At 43.3% G+C, this 21,427-nt stretch overlaps 1 protein-coding gene and 1 long non-coding RNA gene across 2 annotated transcripts in view; one reads left to right on the forward strand and one right to left on the reverse strand.

Moving 5' to 3' along the window:
- LOC144888724 (uncharacterized) overlaps positions 1 to 5,830 on the reverse strand; it is a 338,047-nt gene extending 332,217 nt beyond the window's left edge. The window contains exon 1 of the long non-coding RNA XR_013621278.1: positions 5,787 to 5,830. This is a non-coding gene — a long non-coding RNA (uncharacterized LOC144888724). The remainder of the gene's footprint in view (positions 1 to 5,786) is intronic.
- LOC137439142 (uncharacterized) overlaps positions 1 to 20,955 on the forward strand; it is a 78,248-nt gene extending 57,293 nt beyond the window's left edge. The window contains exons 6-10 of the mRNA XM_068134864.2: positions 1,308 to 1,455; positions 6,069 to 6,165; positions 6,345 to 6,475; positions 18,777 to 18,872; positions 19,085 to 20,955. Of these exons, the coding sequence (XP_067990965.2) occupies positions 1,308 to 1,455; positions 6,069 to 6,165; positions 6,345 to 6,475; positions 18,777 to 18,872; positions 19,085 to 19,594 (982 nt within the window). The 3' untranslated portion in view covers positions 19,595 to 20,955. The remainder of the gene's footprint in view (positions 1 to 1,307; positions 1,456 to 6,068; positions 6,166 to 6,344; positions 6,476 to 18,776; positions 18,873 to 19,084) is intronic.
- The last annotated feature ends 472 nt before the right edge of the window (positions 20,956 to 21,427 follow it).

Raw genomic sequence — 21,427 nt, forward strand, 5'->3', positions numbered from 1 at the left:
TTCTAGTTTAATTCTTATTTTCGAAGTTATGTGCATATGTACTCTTGTTATGGAAGTTTATTTGAAATCTTTATTTTTAAAAATGTCATTTTGCATGCTGCAACGAAGAGAGTAATTTTGGTTTTGGCCAGCCAGAAGAGTGCAAGGTAATGCCCATATACACTGCCCACAAGACTTTTTCCAGGGCCTGTTTCATTTGAGCTGTTTTATTTTACATTCATCACAATAAAATGTTTCATTCTTTAAATGTAGTTACAATAAAAAGTTGCAATTCTTTGATACTCTGGGAGAGGAGCGGAGCTTCATTTACATGTCACCACTTACTTCTTCATGGTAACTTTCGCATCGCGTTTGGAACTGCCATTTCTAAAAAATATATAAAAGAATGTGGGACCAGAATGAGATCGCTAATGAATGTCGTGATCCTCTCCCATGTGTGCAAGCCGTCTTTCCTGGAAGTCCTTGCAGTGTCCTCGTGTTTTATACTTCTCCCACCCCTCCCCCACTTCCCACGCCTCCTCCTCCCAAGCCCTCCCACAGATCTCCCGATGTCCCTGCTCTCAAATATTGTGTTTGTGTGCTTCCCCTTTTCTCCCCATCTTGTCTACCGCTGCCCTTATTATATGTTTTGTGTGTCTGTTTAATTTTTTTGTGTGATAAATGTTAGCTCTTTCACGAGCCTCGATCCTGTATACAAAAAAAAAAATCCTCTCCCTCTCTCACCTGTGTTTGAATCTCCCCTGTGCAGTGTGCATGATGTGGTGAAGGAGAGGAGGGGGAAGATTGAAGGTCTTGAATTCATATCTTACATGATGTGTAATTACACATTTCCAACTGTATTTCCCATGGGCATGCACATGCATTCACCTGTTATCAGAAGTAAAAAGATTACATCATTTCTCGATCTGACGAGTTGCCAGTAACCATTCGGTAAAATTATGCGTGCAGCATCTATCACAAAACTGAATTATACCTTTGTGACGTTACTTCAAGATGTCCAAATGTCATACATGTCTCTCCCCGTAGGTTTCCCACAGGTGCCCCACTCGTCATTAATATCGTGGGACAAAATTATTGTTCTACTCTGTTGAGAAATAAAAACTTGTGAAAATGCTGTTACAAATTTCATCGAAACCAAAAGATAGTGTGAATCAATGCGTTACCGAAGAGGCGCAATTCAGTTGCAATTTGATTTGGGATGATGTCGGATCTTTTTGGCGAGATGCCATAAAATAAGGTATCCAGGTGATGATGATGCGCTCTTTATTTGCGTTTTTTATTTTTCTGGATCTCGCCTCTTTATCCAGATTCCTCATGTATTGTGCTTTGTGCAACTTCAACACCCTGGAAGTAGAGGAAATGGACTCTCATATGGAAAGTGATGAACACAAGAGCTCTTTGATGCTTGTTGACAAGAACTTTCCGAAGGAGAAGATGCTCTCTCGCTTCTTGCACGTAAGCGTGAGGTTGTAGCCTGTCCAGCTAAAAGTTGCATGTCTTGAAAAAACGAGAATATTCGTGTGGAGGAGTGGAGAAGTATCCCATAGTGGAGTTAGTGGTTTTGAACTTGCAAGATGGGGTCTTCTTCTTCCTCTTTAATATGCAGCACATGGCTGGGATCATTCTTGCTGGGAGTGCAGCCGTGCCACATGAAGGTTAGAGGAGGAATTGTCATTTGTACAGTGTCAGTGCTTGCTCACCTTCTCATTGGGAGGGACATCGTTGGATATTTCATGTCTACCAACTAATGCTAGGAGATGGGACACTCAGTTAACCTCCAATGAGGAGCAGCGTGCATAGTGATGTATCGCTCTGCCTGTGAAACACCAGGTGAAAGTTTATAGTTTGGCCTCGAGTCAAGCCCATGCGAGACAGCCCTGAGGCGAGCGAAATGGTGTCCATGTGGGAGAAAATAATGGTGTCCATGTGGGAGAAAATTACGGTGTCCACATGGGAGAAAATTACGGTGTCCATGTGGGAGAAAATTACCGTGTCCATGTGGGAGTAAATAACCGTGTCCACGTGGGAGTAAATTACCGTGTCCACATGGGAGTAAATTACCGTGTCCACGTGGGAGTAAATTACCGTGTCCACGTGGGAGAAAATTACGGTGTCCACGTGGTAGTAAATTACCGTGTCCACGTGGGAGTAAATTACCGTGTCGACATGGGAGTAAATTACCGTGTGCACGTGGGAGAAAATTACGGTGTCCACGTGGTAGTAAATTACCGTGTCCACGTGGGAGTAAATTACCGTGTCCACGTGGGAGAAAATTACGGTGTCCACGTGGGAGAAAATTACGGTGTCCACGTGGGAGAAAATTACGGTGTCCACGTGGGAGAAAATTACGGTGTCCACGTGGGAGAAAATTACGGTGTCCACGTGGGAGAAAATTACGGTGTCCACGTGGGAGAAAATTACGGTGTCCACGTGGGAGAAAATTACGGTGTCCACGTGGGAGAAAATTACGGTGTCCACGTGGGAGAAAATTACGGTGTCCACGTGGGAGAAAATTACGGTGTCCACGTGGGAGAAAATTACGGTGTCCACGTGGGAGAAAATTACGGTGTCCACGTGGGAGAAAATTACGGTGTCCACGTGGGAGAAAATTACGGTGTCCACGTGGGAGAAAATTACGGTGTCCACGTGGGAGAAAATTACGGTGTCCACGTGGGAGAAAATTACGGTGTCCACGTGGGAGAAAATTACGGTGTCCACGTGGGAGAAAATTACGGTGTCCACGTGGGAGAAAATTACGGTGTCCACGTGGGAGAAAATTGCGGTGTCCACGGTGGAGAAAATTACTGTGTCCACGTGGGAGAAAATTGCGGTGTCCGCTTGGGAGAAAATTGCCTTGTCCGCGTGGGAGAAAATTACGGTGTCCGCGTGGGAGAAAATTACGGTGTCCGCGTGGGAGAAAATTAGTGTCCGCGTGGGAGAAAATTGCGGTGTCCGCGTGGGAGAAAATTGCGGTGTCAACGTGGGAGTAAATAACCGTGTCCACGTGGGAGTAAATTACCGTGTCCACGTGGGAGTAAATTACCGTGTCCACGTGGGAGTAAATTACCGTGTCCACGTGGGAGTAAATTACCGTGTCCACGTGGGAGTAAATTACCGTGTCAACGTGGGAGTAAATTACCGTGTCCACGTGGGAGTAAATTACCGTGTCCACGTGGGAGTAAATTACCGTGTCCACGTGGGAGTAAATTACCGTGTCCACGTGGGAGTAAATTACCGTGTCCACGTGGGAGAAAATTACGGTGTCCACGTGGGAGAAAATTACGGTGTCCACGTGGGAGAAAATTACGGTGTCCACGTGGTAGTAAATTACGGTGTCCACGTGGTAGTAAATTACGGTGTCCACGTGGTAGTAAATTACGGTGTCCACGTGGTAGTAAATTACGGTGTCCACGTGGTAGTAAATTACGGTGTCCACGTGGTAGTAAATTACGGTGTCCACGTGGTAGTAAATTACCGTGTCCACGTGGGAGTAAATTACCGTGTCCACTTGGGAGTAAATTAGTTTGCCATCGTGGTCCAACATTGTAACATTTGCACTGTTAACCAATTTTGTGTTATTAATTTGCAGATAATGTTTAGCGGTACTTGTATTTGTAAAGAGCATGACGGGTAAAAAACGATGCTCATTGTTTATGTCAAGTTGGCGTACCTCGGGTACTACCTGCACAGGTGATTGCTTTCCTCCAAATGTGGTTCTGTTCATTCGTCCTTCACCCAGCCTTTTATTTCTCAAAGTCTATACTTTTTAGGGGAAATGTTTTATTCTGACTCATTTGAGACAGTGATGGAATGCCAAAAAGCAAATACTTTCTTTTCATCTGCTGGTTGAGAGATTTTGTGGTATTTTCCGTTTTGAAGTGTAATCTATCTACATAATAATAGCGTAAGGACTCGACTTTGTTATCCCTTTTATGCCGCACCCAGTGACCCGATGCCCACGGCACTCATGGATTTACGATCTACGAACCGCGCTCTTTGTTTATCATGTACCGCCATACTCGAAAAATCTGAATTAGCCGACGTTGGGGCCCAAAAGCATCCGATTAACTGCTGATACAACGCCATCTTACGACGTCATCGTATTGGCGTCTGCTGGGCGAAGGCGAAGCGAGCCGTCCGCTGATTGGACAGTCGAGTTGTGTGAACATGGGTGGTGTGAACCAAATGGTCTTTTTATTCCCTTGAACATTTTAAATTAGGATATATAAGGAAACGTCTTTATCGTCATTTTAATAAAGTTAAATGGAGTGACGTTGCGATACTCGGGGTGCGTTGCATAAATCCTCGTAACTCAGAGAGGTGTAGCAGGTGGCGAGACGGAAGGAAGCTTAAAGATAACGAGCTGAAACAGACGAACGATATGTCAATCCCTTTCTACACCGAACGGCAATAAAAGTATGAGAGCGGGAAGGCATGGCCTGAGCACTTCGAGCAGAGAGGACTGATTGGACTTAACTTAAAGAGAAAAAATTGGAGCTTTACGGAAGAAGAAGATACCCTGAGCGCTCTCCTATGCCATCCATAATGGTACACTCTATCCATACACCACATCCTCCCTTCCGTGGATGTTCCACGGGTTTCGGCGAGTTATTATTGTTGTTGTGATTACTACTCTTGGAGCTCATTCATGTAATTTTGGCATGCGTGAGCTGCATCAACTTTGTGTGCAATTAATCGTATCATTTGATTCTTGGAGGGAGAAATAAAATGAGGAATTAAAACCCTTAAAAAACAAGTTCTCCGAAACAAACAATGTCGAATGTAAAAAACAATGTCTCTCCGAAAAGATCGACTGGACAACCCTCCCATCTACTTTCTCAACAATCCTCTCCAAGAAGTTCTGTCGCTCAAGATTTTGGGTCTCACTATCTGCCATGATCTTTCTTGGGAAAACCACATTTCCAAGCTGGCCTCCAAAGCCAGTCGCCGACTGGGCATCCTCCGTCGTGCGAAGTCCTTCCTCGGCACACCTGAGCTCCTCACCACATACAAGGCTTTCATCCGCAGCTCAATGGAATACTGTTCTCCCCTATGGGCCGGTGCTCCTGCCTCACACCTAGCTCGGCTTCACGCTGTTGAAACCAAAGCTTTCAGAATTATTGGAATCTCCCGCGATGAAGCTATCTCTGAGGGCCTTTCACTCACTCACCGCAGGCAGGTAGGTGGTCTTTCTGTCTTCTACCGACTCCTCTCCGGCCTTGCACCCCCAGCTCTCTCTGTGCTCTGTCCCCCAAATATTCCTACAGGTCGCACAAGATCTGCCAGCAACCCTCTGATGGTTAAACTGCCGAAATCTCGGCTCTCCGCTCACCTTCACTCTTTCATTCCTCTTTTCTCCCGCCTCTGGAACAAACTCCCTCACTCCCTTCAATCCCACTCCTCCCTCCAGGTCTTTAAAACAGCTGTTCACCACCATCTCTTATCTTCCCCCATCCAAAACCTTGATCTTTTCTACCCCCGCTAATTCACCCCAGGTCCACCTTGTTTGAAATTCCAACTTCTTTCCTGGAAGTCCTGGCAGTGTCCATATGTTTTATACCTCTCCCACTGCCCCCTTCCCACGCCCCCCCCCCCAAAGCCCTCGCCCTCTCTCAGATCTCTCGATGTCTCCATGTCTCTCGGTCCCTGCTCTCAAATGTTGTGTTTGTGTCCTTCCCCCTCTCTCCCCATCTTGTCTACCGCTCCCTATGTTATATGTTTTATGTGTCGGTTTGTCTTTCTGTGTGATTAATGTTCGCTCTTTCACGAGCCTCGATCTTGTATACAAAAAAAAAAAAAACAAAAAAAAAAAAAAAAAAAACAAAAAAAAAAAAAAAAAAAAAAAAAAACGTTTGTGTTCAGTGGAGTACATTACTGAATGAATAAAACTGGTCTTTGGTTACCGTAAATGAGCTTTTATAAAATAAGACCTTCGGGTGTGACGTGGTTACTTTACTCATTGTTTATTTTCCTTGGTTCCTCGGTTGTACGTTGTTCTCACAATGCTTGGTACCTTTAGCTTGCTTTATTCCCTGTATAAAGTGTATTTTTTCATGGTTTCGCAACAGGAGAGGATCCGGATGTTGAACAAGAAAACCGAGATTGGGAAGCTTTCCTGGGAGAAGGAACATGGAGTACCATACAAGACCAAAGATAGTTTAGAAGGTGGGGTTAAGGGGTAGTTGTGTGGGAATTTGTGTGATTTAAGATATATCAACCATCCTCATGCTGTTCAAACAGGTACCTGGAATGTCGGACCATATCTGTCTTTATCTGAAAAGGGTCAGGTTGTCAACAGAACAGCAGCGATGCTTTCATCAACAACGTTATACTTGTGTCTGCAGGAATGGAACTCCCTGACAGCATGCAGCTTATGGATGTGGTACGCTGCCCTGCGTGTCGCTCACACATCCCTGCCCTTGAATGGGAAGTGCAGACACACTTGCAGTCTGTTCGCCATGCTTCGTGCTTTCAAGTAAGGTTTTTGGTGTGGTGTGTATCAGTGATTTAATACCTATGGGTGTCCCCTCTCCCAAGATTTTTAATTTAAGTATCTTCACAATGTTTTTCAATTAACGTTATTTCTACAGAAACAGACATTGCCCATGATGCCTCAAAAGCTTGTATTGCTGGAGTTAAGATTACCTCTTCTTCTGTTTGTAGCACGAGGCTGTGGGATAGCATCATCGGTCGAGGGCACAGCTGTGCTGCTGATGCAATTTCCCCTGTCGGTTATAGTCGGAATTTGGGAATTATTCATGGTGCCGGCGATAGCTCACCGACTCTTCATAATGGCCACTGTGGGATCTTTAACGTCCACCAAACAATTTCGGAAGACGGGACGCCCAGTTTAACATCCATCGGTGGGACAGCACACACACTGATGATTCACCGAGTCTGGGAAACACCCGGATGATCATTTATAGCTGGGTCGGGATTCAAACCCAGGCTAGACACCTTAGAGGAAAGTGTGGGTACCTCTAGGTCTAGCCATCTACCAGCCCATGATTCCTGCTGATGCTTTATGTTTTTTTTTTTCTGGTTCATGTATGACTGAACGTATTCATCACTGAAAATTATTGTTTTGTACATCGCTCCTTTCTTTCCTTTGCCATCTACATGCGCTGCATAACGTCATTTCCGGGCACCGAAAGGGGCTTGGCAATGACGTTTCAAGATTGTTTTTTACTCCCGCCAGGGAGTAATGCATTCACTCGTGTCCGTGTGTGTGTGCGTTCATGTGTTTGTGAACAAGATATCTGGAAAAGTTCTGAACGGATTTGGATGAAAGTTGGTGGGATGATTGGCCTTGGGATAAGGAAGAATTGATTAGTTTTTGGTGAAGCTCAGGATATTATTCTGGATCCAGGAATTTTTTGAAGGATTTTTTTTGCCATTGGAAAATAGGGCTCAGCAGCGGCCACCAACGGCGGGAGTATGCGCTCGACTGAGTGGCGTTCTCGCTTTCCTTATTAAATGAGTCATTATTCAGTTGAAGACTTTTTGGATTATGATAGCGATGATAGTATCTCTTGGAACAGAAGACAGTTATGATCCTGAGTTTTTGTTCAAACGATAGTTATGAAAGTAGTTTTACAGATGATTATGATTGTGAAAGCACCGATTATAGAAAACAACAACAACATGCATTTTAAGGCCATTTTCCCTGCAAGAGCGGGGGTTAGCCTTGCAAGGGCACACGGTTCCCATGACAATCTTCTCCATTTTGCCCTATTTTCTGCATCTCCCCTTGTTAACCCCCTTGCCCGCATTTCTTCTTCGACCATCTTTAGCCAAGTCTTTCTCGGTCTTCCCTGTCCTCTACTTCCTTCTACCTTCATTTCCATCACTCTTCTCAACCAGTCACTTTCATCCTTCCTCAACACATGACCAAACCAAGAGTGTACTTACTTTTTCCACATGCGAAATTTGCATTTATGTTTATTTAAATTGTACAATGGACTACAAAATGTAAATGTTTTATGATATTTGTTACATTATATCACCTTTATCTATCAATTTTGTTGAAATGAATATCAAATAGCTGTATGTTGAAATATGCTGAAAAAGTCAAAATTTTACATGGGGTGTACTTATGGACCACAATACGTCCGTATCTAACTCTGTTTCGTGCAACATTACTGAGGGCAACTTCATTCTTGATCAATAATTCCAAAAATATTATAAGCATTCAGAAAATGTGTGTCCCCAATCCTCAAAATTGCTCATAAAAGCGTAAAAATCGAATAATTTTGGTAAATAATGTCACATTAAATTTTGCTGACCAGTTGATGCACGTGATGAAATAGGCCAATCAGCGTTATCGTATTTGATGCTCAGTGAAATTGATGACGTAGTTTCCCAGAATAATCCAATCACGGTCGCCGTGCCATTGCACTGCGAATCAAAGATGGCGGCGCCCACAGAATGCAGTTCTCTGGCGGATCGTACATTTTCTTCAAAATTTTGCAGAATGCACGTAGATTCCACAACAAAAAGTAACTTCATCGTGTTCAATAATGAATCGTGGAAACGATTTGTCGATTTCGCTCGCAAATGGGTGAATTACAACTGCAAAGAGAGTGATATAGTTACCGAGATTGCAACAAAGCTTCGTATTGATTTTCACGATACTGCTTCGTGCATTGCGGCTCAGCCCTCGCCCTCGAGTAACATTGGCTACCACTACAATTGCTACAAGCGCTTTGTGACATCAGTAAAATCAGAAGAAAAGAAGTCATTTGCAAAGAAATCTACTTCTCAAGGACAAGGTATGTGTAAACTCCTGCACCATGCATCGAGAATGACTTTAAAATTAACTTATGTAACGTTATATTGGACATGTGAATGATGATGATGATTTGGTGGAAGACTAAGTTAGTGACTTTGTATCATGTTCAACTTGCTGTGGTAGTACAATTTTACTGTAATTTTGGAATCATGGTTATTCAGGGAATTATAAATGTCAATGATTTGATATTAAACTTAAAGCCATTATTGGAGGGGGCGGACATAGACTGCAGGAACTTTTGCAAATCTGTTAACTGGGGATCAGCGAAGCAGGTGGCATACAACAGCCTTCCATCTGTGTTTCCTTCAAATTCACCTCGTATCTCTTTGTAGCCTCTATTGTGAGGCTATATATACTTTTATGATATTGTAAGTATAAATTTCACGGAAAAAAAAGTGAGGAAATATTCGCTTGGTTACAAAGAAATCCTACGTAAACAAACATGGAAAGACTTGTTTTAACCGGCATCGCTGGTCCCTCTCTCTCAAATGCGCAAAAATTTCTTATGTCCGCCCCTCTTTACAATTTCTTTCTTAACATCCACTCAAAGTATGTAACACCCCCCCCCCCCTCCACCCCTGCATTTCAATAAAAAAATGAGGTTAGAATATTGAGAGCTTGTAACTATGGTAATATTTTACCAACATAAACTTTTTCGCTTGGCCAGAGAAAATTAATATCACATTATACATTTGGAGTATCATTTGTTGATGGGTTTTCATTAAATCTAAAACATCTGTTCCAGTCAGGACTTTTCCCAATTTCCCTGCCTCTTTTTCTTTCGGAGGAGTTGGTGTTGTTTGTGGTTTATGTTTCAGTTAGTGTGGGTGCTTATAGCTCAAATGAGATTAAGCGCATAAATAAAAAATAAAAATAAATGTATTAAATGTTAATAATAATAATAATAATAACAATAATATATTCTTATCATTAATATTCTTAGTATTATTATTATTATTATTATTATAAATGCACGTTATTAATTTATGAAGCCCAACAGATAATAATTTCAGCTCTTTCACGAGCCTCGATTCAGTATACAAAAAACAAAACAAAAAAAAAAACATGTTCACTGAACAATCTGATTAAAAATCCAGGAAGCCATCATACTGAAACAACTTGCCTTTGCCTCTTGGAAGGCTAATCCAACTGAAGGCAATCTCAGTTCCTTCCACCAAGCTCGGAACAAGTGTGTCTACCCTCAGGAGTGCCAGGAAGCACTATCTCTCCTCACTCAAGAATGAACTCTCAAACCTGTCTCCTTCCTCCAAATCCTGGTGGCATCTGGTCAAATCCGTTTCTGGTGTTTGTTCCCCCTCCATCCCCTCCCTTACCTCAAATGGCCACACAGTTGACATCGCACGTGACAAAGCCGAATGCCTCAACTCTGTGTTTGCCTCAAAATCCTTAGTCCCAAACCCATCTCTCTCTGTTCCCACCTTTCCCAGTCGAACCCAACTGCTCCTGGACTCTGTGTCCTTCTCTCCTGACAAGGTGGAGGAGTTTTTGTCAAACCTCGACTCTGATTCTGCAACTGGACCAGACGGCATCAGCCCACGGGTCCTAAAATCCTGCTCTGCCGCTCTATCTCACCCTCTCTCTGTTCTTTTCACCCTATCTTTTGCTCAAGGTCATCTGCCAGCATCCTGGAAATCAGCAAACATTACCGCTTTACACAAAAAAGGTGCAAAAACAGATCCTTGCAACTACAGACCAATCAGCCTGATCCCAATTATCAGCAAAGTCATGAAATCCATCATTGCTTCGGATATGAAATCTTTCCTCTTCTCCAATGGCTTCATCTCTGATCATCAATTTGGTTTCAGACCAGGTCACTCTACTCTGGACATGCTGCTTCTCCTGTCTCAACAATGGATGGAGGTCCTCAATGTCAAACAGGAAATCAGAGCTGTCTCCCTTGACATATCACGTGCCTTCGATACGGTCTGGCACCCAGCTCTGCTCACCAAACTCTCCTCCTATGGTATCCATGGAAATCTCCATGCATGGCTTGCGGACTTCCTCTCTGGTCGTCGTCAACGTGTGGCCCTGAATGGATTTCTCTCATCTCCCCTTCCTGTTCAGGCTGGAGTTCCCCAAGGCAGTGTGCTGGGCCCTGTGCTTTTTCTGGTCTTTATCAATGATCTCTCCGACTCTCTGGAAAATCCTCTCTTTCTCTTTGCTGATGACTCCACTCTCTGCCGCTCCATTCCTCTTCCCGCAGATCGGCAGTCTGCAGCCTCCTCACTCTCTAAAGACCTGGACAAAATCACAGACTGGTCAAACAAGTGGAACATGTCTTTCAATCCTGACAAATCTCACACTCTTACTATGTCTCTCTGAAAAGATCGACTGGACAACCCTCCCATCTACTTTCTCAACAATCCTCTCCAAGAAGTTCTGTCGCTCAAGCTTTTGGGTCTCACGATCTGCCATGATCTTTCTTGGGAAAACCACATTTCCAAGCTGGCCTCCAAAGCCAGTCGCCGACTGGGCATCTTCCGTCATGCGAAGTCCTTCCTAGGCACACCTGAGCTCCTCACCACATACAAGGCTTTCATCCGCAGCTCAATGGAATACTGTTCTCCCCTATGGGCTGGTGCTCCTGCCTCACACCTGGCTCGGCTTCACGCTGTTGAATCCAAAGCTTTCAGAATCATTGGAATCTCCCACGATGAAGCTATCTCTGAGGGCCTTTCACTCACTCACCGCAGGCAGGTCGGTGGTCTTTCTGTCTTCTACCGACTCCTCTCCGGCCTTGCTCCCCCAGCTCTCTCTGTGCTCTGTCCCCCAAATATTCCTACAGGTCGCACAAGATCTGCCAGCCACCCTCTGATGGTTAAACTGCCGAAATCTCGGCTCTCTGCTCACCTTCACTCTTTCATTCCTCTTTTCTCCTGCCTCTGGAACAAACTCCCTCACTCTCTTCAATCCCACTCCTCCCTCCAGGTCTTTAAAACAGCTGTTCACCACCATCTCTTATCTTCTACCATCCAAAACCTTGATCTTTTCTACCCCCGTTAATCCACGTTTTTGCAATACCGACTTCTTTCCTGAAAGTCTTAGCAGTGTCCATTTGTTTTATACCTCTCCCTCCCCTTCCCTTTCCCCGCCTCCCAAGCCCTCTCCCTCCCAAAGATCTCCCGATGTCCCTGTTCTCTGCCTGTGTTGCTTCCCTCTCTCTCCCCATCTTGTCTCCCACTCCATTTTTTATCTGTTTTATGTGTCCGTTTATGTTTTTTTGTGATTTATGTTAGCTCTGACACGAGCCTCGATCTTGGATACAGAAAAAATGGGAATAAATAAATCTTAGGTTCATTTTATTCACAGGAATTGCAAAAGACAAAGATCACAATTAAAAAATCTCCACATACACACATTAACCATACATTAACATACATACATACATACATACATTAACATACATACATACATTAACCAAAACACATCCATACTTGCTCTCACCCAGATTATTTAATTAATTACCCACACAACCCAATTATTTTATTAATCATAAATTCCCCCACACACCGCCCAATTATTTAATTAGTAATACATCCACCAACAAACCACGTCCACATACACCACACCCACACAAACCATGCCCATACAAACCACACCCATCATCCCCCTTCCCCTTGTGCGGCCCCACCCTTGACCCACCACCCCCTCATCCTGACATACTGTCCCGCGATTTTTAAAATCTATCTCGGCAATTTCCCGTCTGTGGCGATACGTGAACGAAGCTCCTCCCCTCTCCCCACATTGTTGACTTTTTATTGCGACTACATCAAAATGAAACATTTCATCGTGACGACTGTCATCAAATGGCAAGGTCCTTGGGGGGGGGGGGGGGGGGAAGTCTTATGGGCGGTGTGTACACAGTTCTGTCCGGCGAAAAGCAAGATGTCTATTTTCGTTACAGCATACATGATGCAAAATGATATTTTTAAATTTAAAGATTTCAAATAAACTTCTTTAAAGTGTACGTGAGCATAACTTATAAAATAAGAACGAAGAAATATCTCTCTGCAATTTCCCATCTGTGTATTGCCTTTCATCGAATTTACTTCCCCTTTTTTGCAACCGAGTCGAAAACCATCTTAGCGACTGTGAAAAATGAAATTAGATGGTGAACAAGAGTCGAGATAAAGTCGTGAGGGAGTCTCAATGGACAGTCCTTCATTTCATTTAAAATGCATTTTGTTCTATAAACAGTAAGGAAGGGCATCCGGCCATAAAAAAAACATTGCCTCAAACAGGGAACCATTATTGTCATGGGGCCCGCAAGCCCCGCTCTAGCGGGGAAAAATGGCCTTAAAACAATCATTCATTCATTCATTCTATAAACAGTAACTCACAATGAATTTTCTTCCCATTTTTTGCAACAGAGTCGAAAACCATGTTAGCGACTATGAAAAATAAAACGAGATATCGAATTAGAGTTGAAAGAAAATTGTGAGAGAGTAAGAAATGGCGGGCCTAACAAAGGAGGCCTCATTGCAATGCGAAGAAAGAAAATGGTGGTGATTTGTTTTTGAAGCCCCTTCCAGAATGGGTGGAGCTATTCCCTCAATGGGGGAGGCCACACCCACGAACAGACAGACAGAATCACTGACGGAGAATATTATATAGATATGATTACTTATGTTACATTGTTATTGAAAAGATCAGCACATGCATGACATTATAGCATGTTGGATCAGGTCATTGAAAGGATCAGAACATGCTTGAGCTTGCCATTGCTCGGAATCGCTCACAGGGGACTTATCCACAACCAAACCCCCATATTGTTTTTTCTTGTTCCTGTTTAATAAAAACAAGACCAAAAGTCTAACAGCAGTGCAGCCTGGCTTGTAAAATATTATAAACCACAAACATACATGATTAGCTTTTCAAACAGTCGCTAATGCTGCTTATAACACTAAATGAAGAAATTTGGAGGAATGCCGACATCAATGAGGTAAGTTTAACTTGCAGAACTGAGCGAAGATCTACTGTAATCTATACACCTCACAAGGGTTGGAGGTGTGCTCATTTACCAAGCAGCTAGCTCGCGCTCACCAAGCCAGCCGTTCCTTAAGGGTTTTGAATGGAGTGCTTGCTCAAATGCTTCAACCACTTGGCGATCTCTCCTCAAGAAACTTGGTAAATGAACACACACCCAATGTCCTTGAGACCCGATCATAGAGAGACTGTAATCTATATACCCCAAAGAGGAATGACCTTTCCTGCCGCTCTCGAAGTGAGCGGGTGTTTACGCCGTAATGACACCATATACGTCATGACGTAGCATGACGGCCGGACACAAAACTTCCGCTACTTTAAAATATGTAAGATATATATTTAACCTCCAGTAACGTTGCAGTCACTACAAAGGGATTAGTGTTACGATTAGATTTACTATAATAAGAACATTACATTATTATTACGAAAATTATATTATTTTTTTGAAACCGAGGTGAATTCCTTACCTCTGCTTTTACACCACTTCAATCCATCAACTTTCCATTCATGACATTGAGATTAAAGTGTTATGGTTATATTTACTTTAATATTATTATCTATCTATAATTCCAGCAATCTCTGTGTGTATGTTTGTATGTTTGTATGTTTGTATGTTTGTATGTATGTTTGTCTGTGACCGCTGTTTCTCGACAACTACCGGTCCGATATACTTGAAACTTGCCAGGTATATTGCTGGGGACCCGAGGATGTGCCTTTTCAAGGTTTTAAATTAATCGCAGAAGTAGTTACCGAGCTATGTCCAAAAAACGATTCAACCAATCAGAGAGCAGCGAGCTATCACGTGTGCCGAACGTGGCGAACAGACTCTGCCTCGGATGGCACATTTGAGAGCGTATTCATTTATTTCCCGTCGGCAAACTATGTTGCCGTTAAACTATGTTTTAAAACTAATTAAAACTAATTTGCGATTCATCGTAACTGCGATTTGCGACCTTCCGGACAGTGAGGACTGCACTTCCGGCAGCCAATCACAGAACGCGTTATTGCGTAGGCGTGGCCGATGTGAGAGCGAGCTGAGCCCAGCGCGTGCGCCATTACGGTACGTAATTCGATTTCTTCCGGAGAAAATAATAATTTCTCGATTTCTTATGCGCATTATTTCTCCCAATTCAGTCAGAGCGAAGGGCGGAAGCGAAGAGCGTTGTTTTTTTTGTTTACGGGCGTACGGGCGGGGTAGAGCGTACGGGTAGCGTTTTTTTTTTTTTTTGGCAAGGAACGGGCACCCACGTACGGGCATGCCCTAGTTACTACAAAAACGATACGACTGAAACGACACCACTGTATTAAGAAACCTGGGTTTAATTTGTCCAAAGCGGACGGACGGTGAGTCATAACACCTAAGGCCTATACGTACAGTATTGGTGGAAGAGACCTAACACCGATGCTTTTGATATTTGATGGTCGTTTTAACAATCGGTTTGTTTGTGTTTCACATTGAATGAAAAACGTAAATGTAGAGCATGGTGATTGTGATCTATGACAGGTTCGACAATATGTTTGGCATTAACGGCATATAAATCAAAATGGCGGTGCGTGGAGAGTCAGCCGCAGCACCGCCATAATGACATCAGACGTAATCGCATCACCCTGTCATGTGACGAGATTCTCAGCTCTGATTGGTATACGTTTGAGGGGACAGACATACATACATACATCCATACATACATACATACAGACGGACAAACACTGTTCTAGACGGCTCAGCCCAATGGGCTACCACATAAAAATCACTGTCAGATCTAATATACAGACCACCAAAATTGTTCAGGCAGACCATCAAAAAATATATATTTGGTTTGACCTCTGTAAGGTATATAATCGAAATATAATTTTGGATTTTAGGATCAGATTGTGGACTAAACAAGTGTCGAAACGGAAATTATCTGTTTGTTTTTGCTTGTATGTCCCATTGTATCCAATCATCCACTTGCTGTCCTTGCCAAGCCAGCCGTTCCCTATCAACTGTTTCGTTGGATTGCTTGCCTGTGTGCTTAAGCCACTTGGCGAGCGCTCTGCAAGCTTTGATGTTTGTTTGTTTGCAAGCCATGGCGATAGACGACACCGGTCCCTTTTTTCAGGCCATCGGAACAGACTGTATTTAAATCTATATATTTTAGGACTTAGGTCATCTCGTCTCGATTCTCTGAGATTCACTTCTGAAATGGGTCGTGATTTCTGGATATCTGTTTGTCCAGTCATTTGTTCATGAACTATTTGCTATATTTGCTGCTCCTCCCTTATCAACCAGCTGATTGCTCTTAAACTTGTCACATGAATACAATACAGTGGCCCGCACAATCACTTAGGCTTTGATTTTTCGATTTCGTATCAGTGTAGTGATTTCGTACCCTCTGGACTGTGGCTCGTATCAAGCGATAAAGTTATTGGAGCATGGAATGAAGGTATTGGAAAGGGTGTTGGAGAGGACGATAAGGAAGAAAGTGAAGATTGACGAAATGCAGTTTGGATTTATGCCAGGAAAGGGAACGACAGACGCGCTTTTTATTGTGAGGCAGTTGCAGGAGAAGTACATGGAGAAGTGGAAGAAGTTGTTTCTTGGGTTTGTTGATCTGGAGAAAGCATTCGATGGGGTTCCACGTGAAGTAATGACATGGGCATTGAGGAAGTTAGGAGTGGAGGAATTGTTGATCAGAGTAGTGATGGCAATGTACAAAAGAGCGCGCACAGCTGTAAGGACAAAGGACGGGAAGTGGTGAGTTTGAGGTGAAGGTGGGAGTGCATCAGGGGTCGGTACTAAGTCCACTACTATTTGTAGCTGTGATGGAGGTGCTGGCTCAGAACGTAAAGGAGGGTTTCCCGTGGGAGTTGTTGTATGCAGATGATCTGGTGTTGATTGCAGAAAGTATGGATGGACTGAAGGAGAAGATGAACAAGTGGAAGGAATGTATGGAGAAAAAAGGTCTGAAGGTGAATATCGGAAAAACGAAGGCGAATGCAAGTGGTAAAGCATGTGGAGAAGGTGGAAAGAACTGGGAAGTGGCCGTGTGCTGTGTGCAGGAAGGGTGTCGGACTGTCGGAGTGAATTCCATTCAATGTACAATGTGTGCTGAGTGGGTTCATCAAAAATGTAGTGGTTTGAGAGGGTCATACACCAGTGTGGAAGCTACATTCAAGTGTAAGGTGTGCACAGAGGGAGCTGCAGATGGAGGAAATGTTGAGTTGGATCTTGGAGACGGCGTGAAGCTGGAAGGTGTGAAAACATTTTGTTACCTAGGAGACATGCTGAATGGAGAAGGTGGATCAGATTCGGCAATGGTTGCTTGAGTGAGATTTGAATGGAAGAAGTTTCGGGAACTGAGTGGCGTGGTGACGAGGAGGGGAGTGTCGTTGAAGCTGAAGGGAAAGGTGTATGCTGCATGTGTGAGAAGTGATGTGATTTTTTGGAGCAAGACATGGGTAATGAACGTAGAGCAGCAACGAAGGGTGGAAATGCGAATGGTTCGGTGTATGTGTGGAGTATCGTTGAGAGAGAGGAAGACAAATGATGAATTGCGAAAGATGATGGGAATAGAGCCTGTGATTGATGCTGTGAAGAGAAACAGGTTGAGATGGTTTGGTCATGTGTTGAGGAAGGATGAAAGTGACTGGTTGAGAAGAGTGATGGAAATGAATGTAGAAGGAAGTAGAGGACGGGGAAGACCGAGAAAGACTTGGCTAAAGATGGTGGAAGAAGAAATGCGGGCAAGGGTGTTAACAAGGGGAGATGCAGAAAATAGGGCAAAATGCAGAAGATTGTCATGGGGACCGCAAGGCTAACCCCCGCTCTTGCGGGGAAAATAGCCTTAAAATGCATGTATCAGTGTAGCTTCCATTGGGGTCCTCTCAATTCAGCAGAGCTCTGAACGACAACCTCAAGAGATGACCGTCAGCCCACTCAGGGTTGTTCTTTTCGCACGACATTGCATTATTTCACCTTTTTGTGTGATCTACTTTCATTTAGAATGTTATTTCATTTCATTTCATTTGGGGCTTGGAGTGGTTATCTTCGATATAAAAGCAAATGAGACATTTCTTTGTTTGTGCCACTACTCCTCTGAGCTCCCAAGTGCAAGAGTGACAAAACTTAAAAGGATTACTTTTTTTCCATGATGCACCTTACTAGGTGTGGTGGGAGAAAACAGGTGTAGGAGTGGGAAGAGGCAAGGGTTACGGTTGGTGAGGGAGTGGAAAGGGTGGAGTGGCTGTCTGGGGAGAGCGGGATTGGAGGGAGGGAAGGAGGGACATGGCGTTGCGGCGGTACCTTTGCTCGTGATAGAACGGATGAGCTGATGCCCTCTCCAAAGAACGGTGAACATTAAAATGCTGCATCGCCAAGTCTCATCAGAAGGAGATAGTTTGTAAATTCGAATTCAAATTTCTGTTTGTACTAATTTTACTTGTGCAAGGCCTTTTTAACACCAATGAAAAGCTGGCAGGATGGCCCAGAGGTATGCATACTGGCCTCTAAGCTGTGTTGCCTGGGTTCCTATCCAGACCCAGCTATAAACTATCGGCCTCGTGTTTCACAGGCAACGTGATTCATCAGTGTGTGATGGCCCTTCAGATGGACGTTAAATGGGCGTCCCATGTGCCGGCATTAGTTCGTGGGCATTAAATATCACATGGTGTCCATCGTGAAGATTAGGTGAGCTGTCACCGGCACCATTAACAAAGTACAAATTCCTGCCCTGACTTCGGAGTGGCGACCTGGCCAGTATTGTCGACTAGTCACTGCTTTGGCAGCACCAATGCTCTGCACAGGGAATCCCACATGATGATGATGCCCTTGAATTCCTGTATTCTTAATCGGCACAATGAGGTTAGGTGAACAGCATGGCAGAGGTGCATTTGACCTGCAAACAAATTCCATTGATTATATCCAATTTCATTGTTCAAAGTCATTGTTCATTATCTGGATTGTCTCTTATCTGTTTATCTTCCTTTTTCCTGTTTCCAGGACATCCAGAACAATCATTTTGAGAAGATAAGGCACATTGCGATGAATGTGCTGAGCAAGCATCGAGACAATACTCAATATGAACGCTTCAAAAAGGTTTGCATCAATCCCTTAGCAGAAAAAAGGGGGGTTGGGTGGTGGGCATGATGCGAATGACCTGATGTTGCTTGAGAATAGGTAAACTGAGAATCTGTTAATGTGAACACAAGGAAATCACTCAGAGGAACAGGATTTGGGTTTGAAAGGTAATTGGAAGCAGAGTTGTGGGATCACTCAAACACTTTTATCCTGGTTATGTTTGCTTTTAGGGTGAAGACCCATTCGCTCAAGAGATACTGGCAACGCAGGAAGGTGAAGAACGAAAGAAAGAGGAACCAAAACCTAAAGCCAACCTCGAAGTCAAAAAGGTGATAAAGAAAACCGTGAAGACGAAGGAACAAGTTGGTGAAAAAGGAAAAGCTATTGAGAAAAAGGGCACAGATGATCGTGAAAAGCAACCGACAGGAAAGGTCGGGAGCTTGGAAGAGAAGAGAGTCGAAGAGAAGAAAGTCGAGGAGAAAAGTGATCTTCAAGGAGGGGAAGAAAAGGATGTGGATGACAAAGATGCATCAAAAGAGGAAGAATTCCAAGATTGTGTAGGTTCTGATGAGTACGAAGATGAAGAAGAGGCAGATGAGGAAGACGAAGGAGAGTTTGTGCAACAAGAAAGACTTGGGGAAGATGAGAAGGAAGAAGAGGATGGAGAGGAAGGTGAGGAAAATTTTGAAGATGTAGCTGAGGAAGAAGAGGAGGCAGAAGAAGAACAAGCAGAGGTATAGTTTGGTTGTCTTTAATTAACTTTTTTTTCTTTCTCCTTGCACCCAATTAATAACAATTTCTATTCATTTTAACAACTAGATGGTATTCATAGAATACTTACCCTGCGCAATCAACTTGGTGTGAGCCAACTCTTCTGTTTTTGAACGTTTCTTTTTTATTTTTGATCCAATATGGTTGCCAGACCACGTGAGCGATGACATCATAAATTTATATACTCTAAATAATTGTTGCAGAGATCATGCTCAATAAATTTCAAACTCATCAGACTAAGCTTTGTCCCTGTAGAGTTATGACGTCAAAATTATGGCACAAATGACGTCGTTAACAACACCTATTCCCCATATGGAGTTATTTACAACGAGCCACGTTTCAATTTTTTCCATGGACCGGTTTTGGAGAGATTGAGGTGCAACGTTTTTTGTTTTTCCCAAGATGTCGCCTGTAACACATGACCTGTGACGTCATGATTATCTTTAAAATATTCTAGAGGAGTCGCTCCTATGGTGAAAATTTTGTGTCCATCAGACCAACAGTTGCTGAAAAAAAATATTTAATAATGATCGGATGGATAAGTGTTGTATTTGTCGAATTATGACGTCATGACGAAGTCACCGATGACATCATCATTGACATATCTTATGTTTATATCCCTATGGGGAGTCGGTGACAATGAGCCAGGTCTCAATTTTTTCCATGGAGTGGTTTCAGAGATAGAGGTGTGAAGTTTTTCCAAGATGGCACCTGTACCACGTGATCTATGACGTCATAATAATCATTAAAATATTCCACAGGAGGGGGCCCTCTGATGAAAATTTTGTGTTAATCGGACCAGGAATTGCAGAGAAGAAAAATTCATACTGATCAAATCAAGCGTTGTACTTTGCAAATTATGACGTCATAATTAAAGTACCGATGACATCATCATTAACATATCGTATTCTCCAGGTGGAGTACTTGACAATGAGCCATGTTTCAATTTTTTTCCATGGAGCAGTTTTGGAGATTTCGAGGTGTAACGTTTTTCCAAGATGGCGCCTGTACTACGTGACCTATGACGTCATAATATTCATTAGAATATTCTACAGGAGGCGGCGCTCCTATGGTGAAAATTTCAGGTCAATCGGACCAAAGGTTGACGAGAAAATCTATTTTTAAAATGCAGACACGGCACACACGTACGTACCTGAATGCTGAACCCCTCTTTTCGCTTCGCAAGTGCAGGGTAACTACTTTGTGGTGTCTGTGATGTTTTTTTCTTGCTTTTAATACGCTCATCGTTTGTTGATAAATATTCAAGCATTAGTTGAGCAGTATTTGTTTTTGTGGAAAAGGATTTGTCGAAATAAAGTTTTGAATGCAACGTTTGTCTGTCGTGTTTAATTGATAAGTTTATCAATAAGCTGAAGCCACATCCCACTTGGGATTGTCTGTGTGTGCGTGGCAGCTCCATCATGAGTGTTAAATCCTTTATTTATACAAAAAAAAAATCAGGAGGCTCGTTAACGTCCACAAACTATTCTTTGTACAAGGCAAGCTGCTTAATATGCATCTGAGGTGCATAGTACATGTGCACCGTACTATCACCTGGCATGTGAACCATCAGCATGGCAGTTAATAGCCGGGCCGAGATTCGAACCTTGGATCGATGGCACCTCGGCTACCCTACCCACCCTCAGTTGTGTTTTAATCTGAATGGCCATTTTCTTGTGTCCTTGAACCCCTGAGTCATTCTCTGCTAAATGTCCTATTTAAGATGCAGCATTCAAATGCACCGTTGTTGGTGTTGTCAAATGCAACCCTGGTGTTGGGCTAGCGGCTAGGGTGCTGGCTTA

Source organism: Myxine glutinosa, chromosome 13 (assembly GCF_964187855.1).
Source record: "Myxine glutinosa chromosome 13, kmMyxGlut1.1, whole genome shotgun sequence".
NCBI classification, from domain to species: domain Eukaryota; kingdom Metazoa; phylum Chordata; class Myxini; order Myxiniformes; family Myxinidae; genus Myxine; species Myxine glutinosa.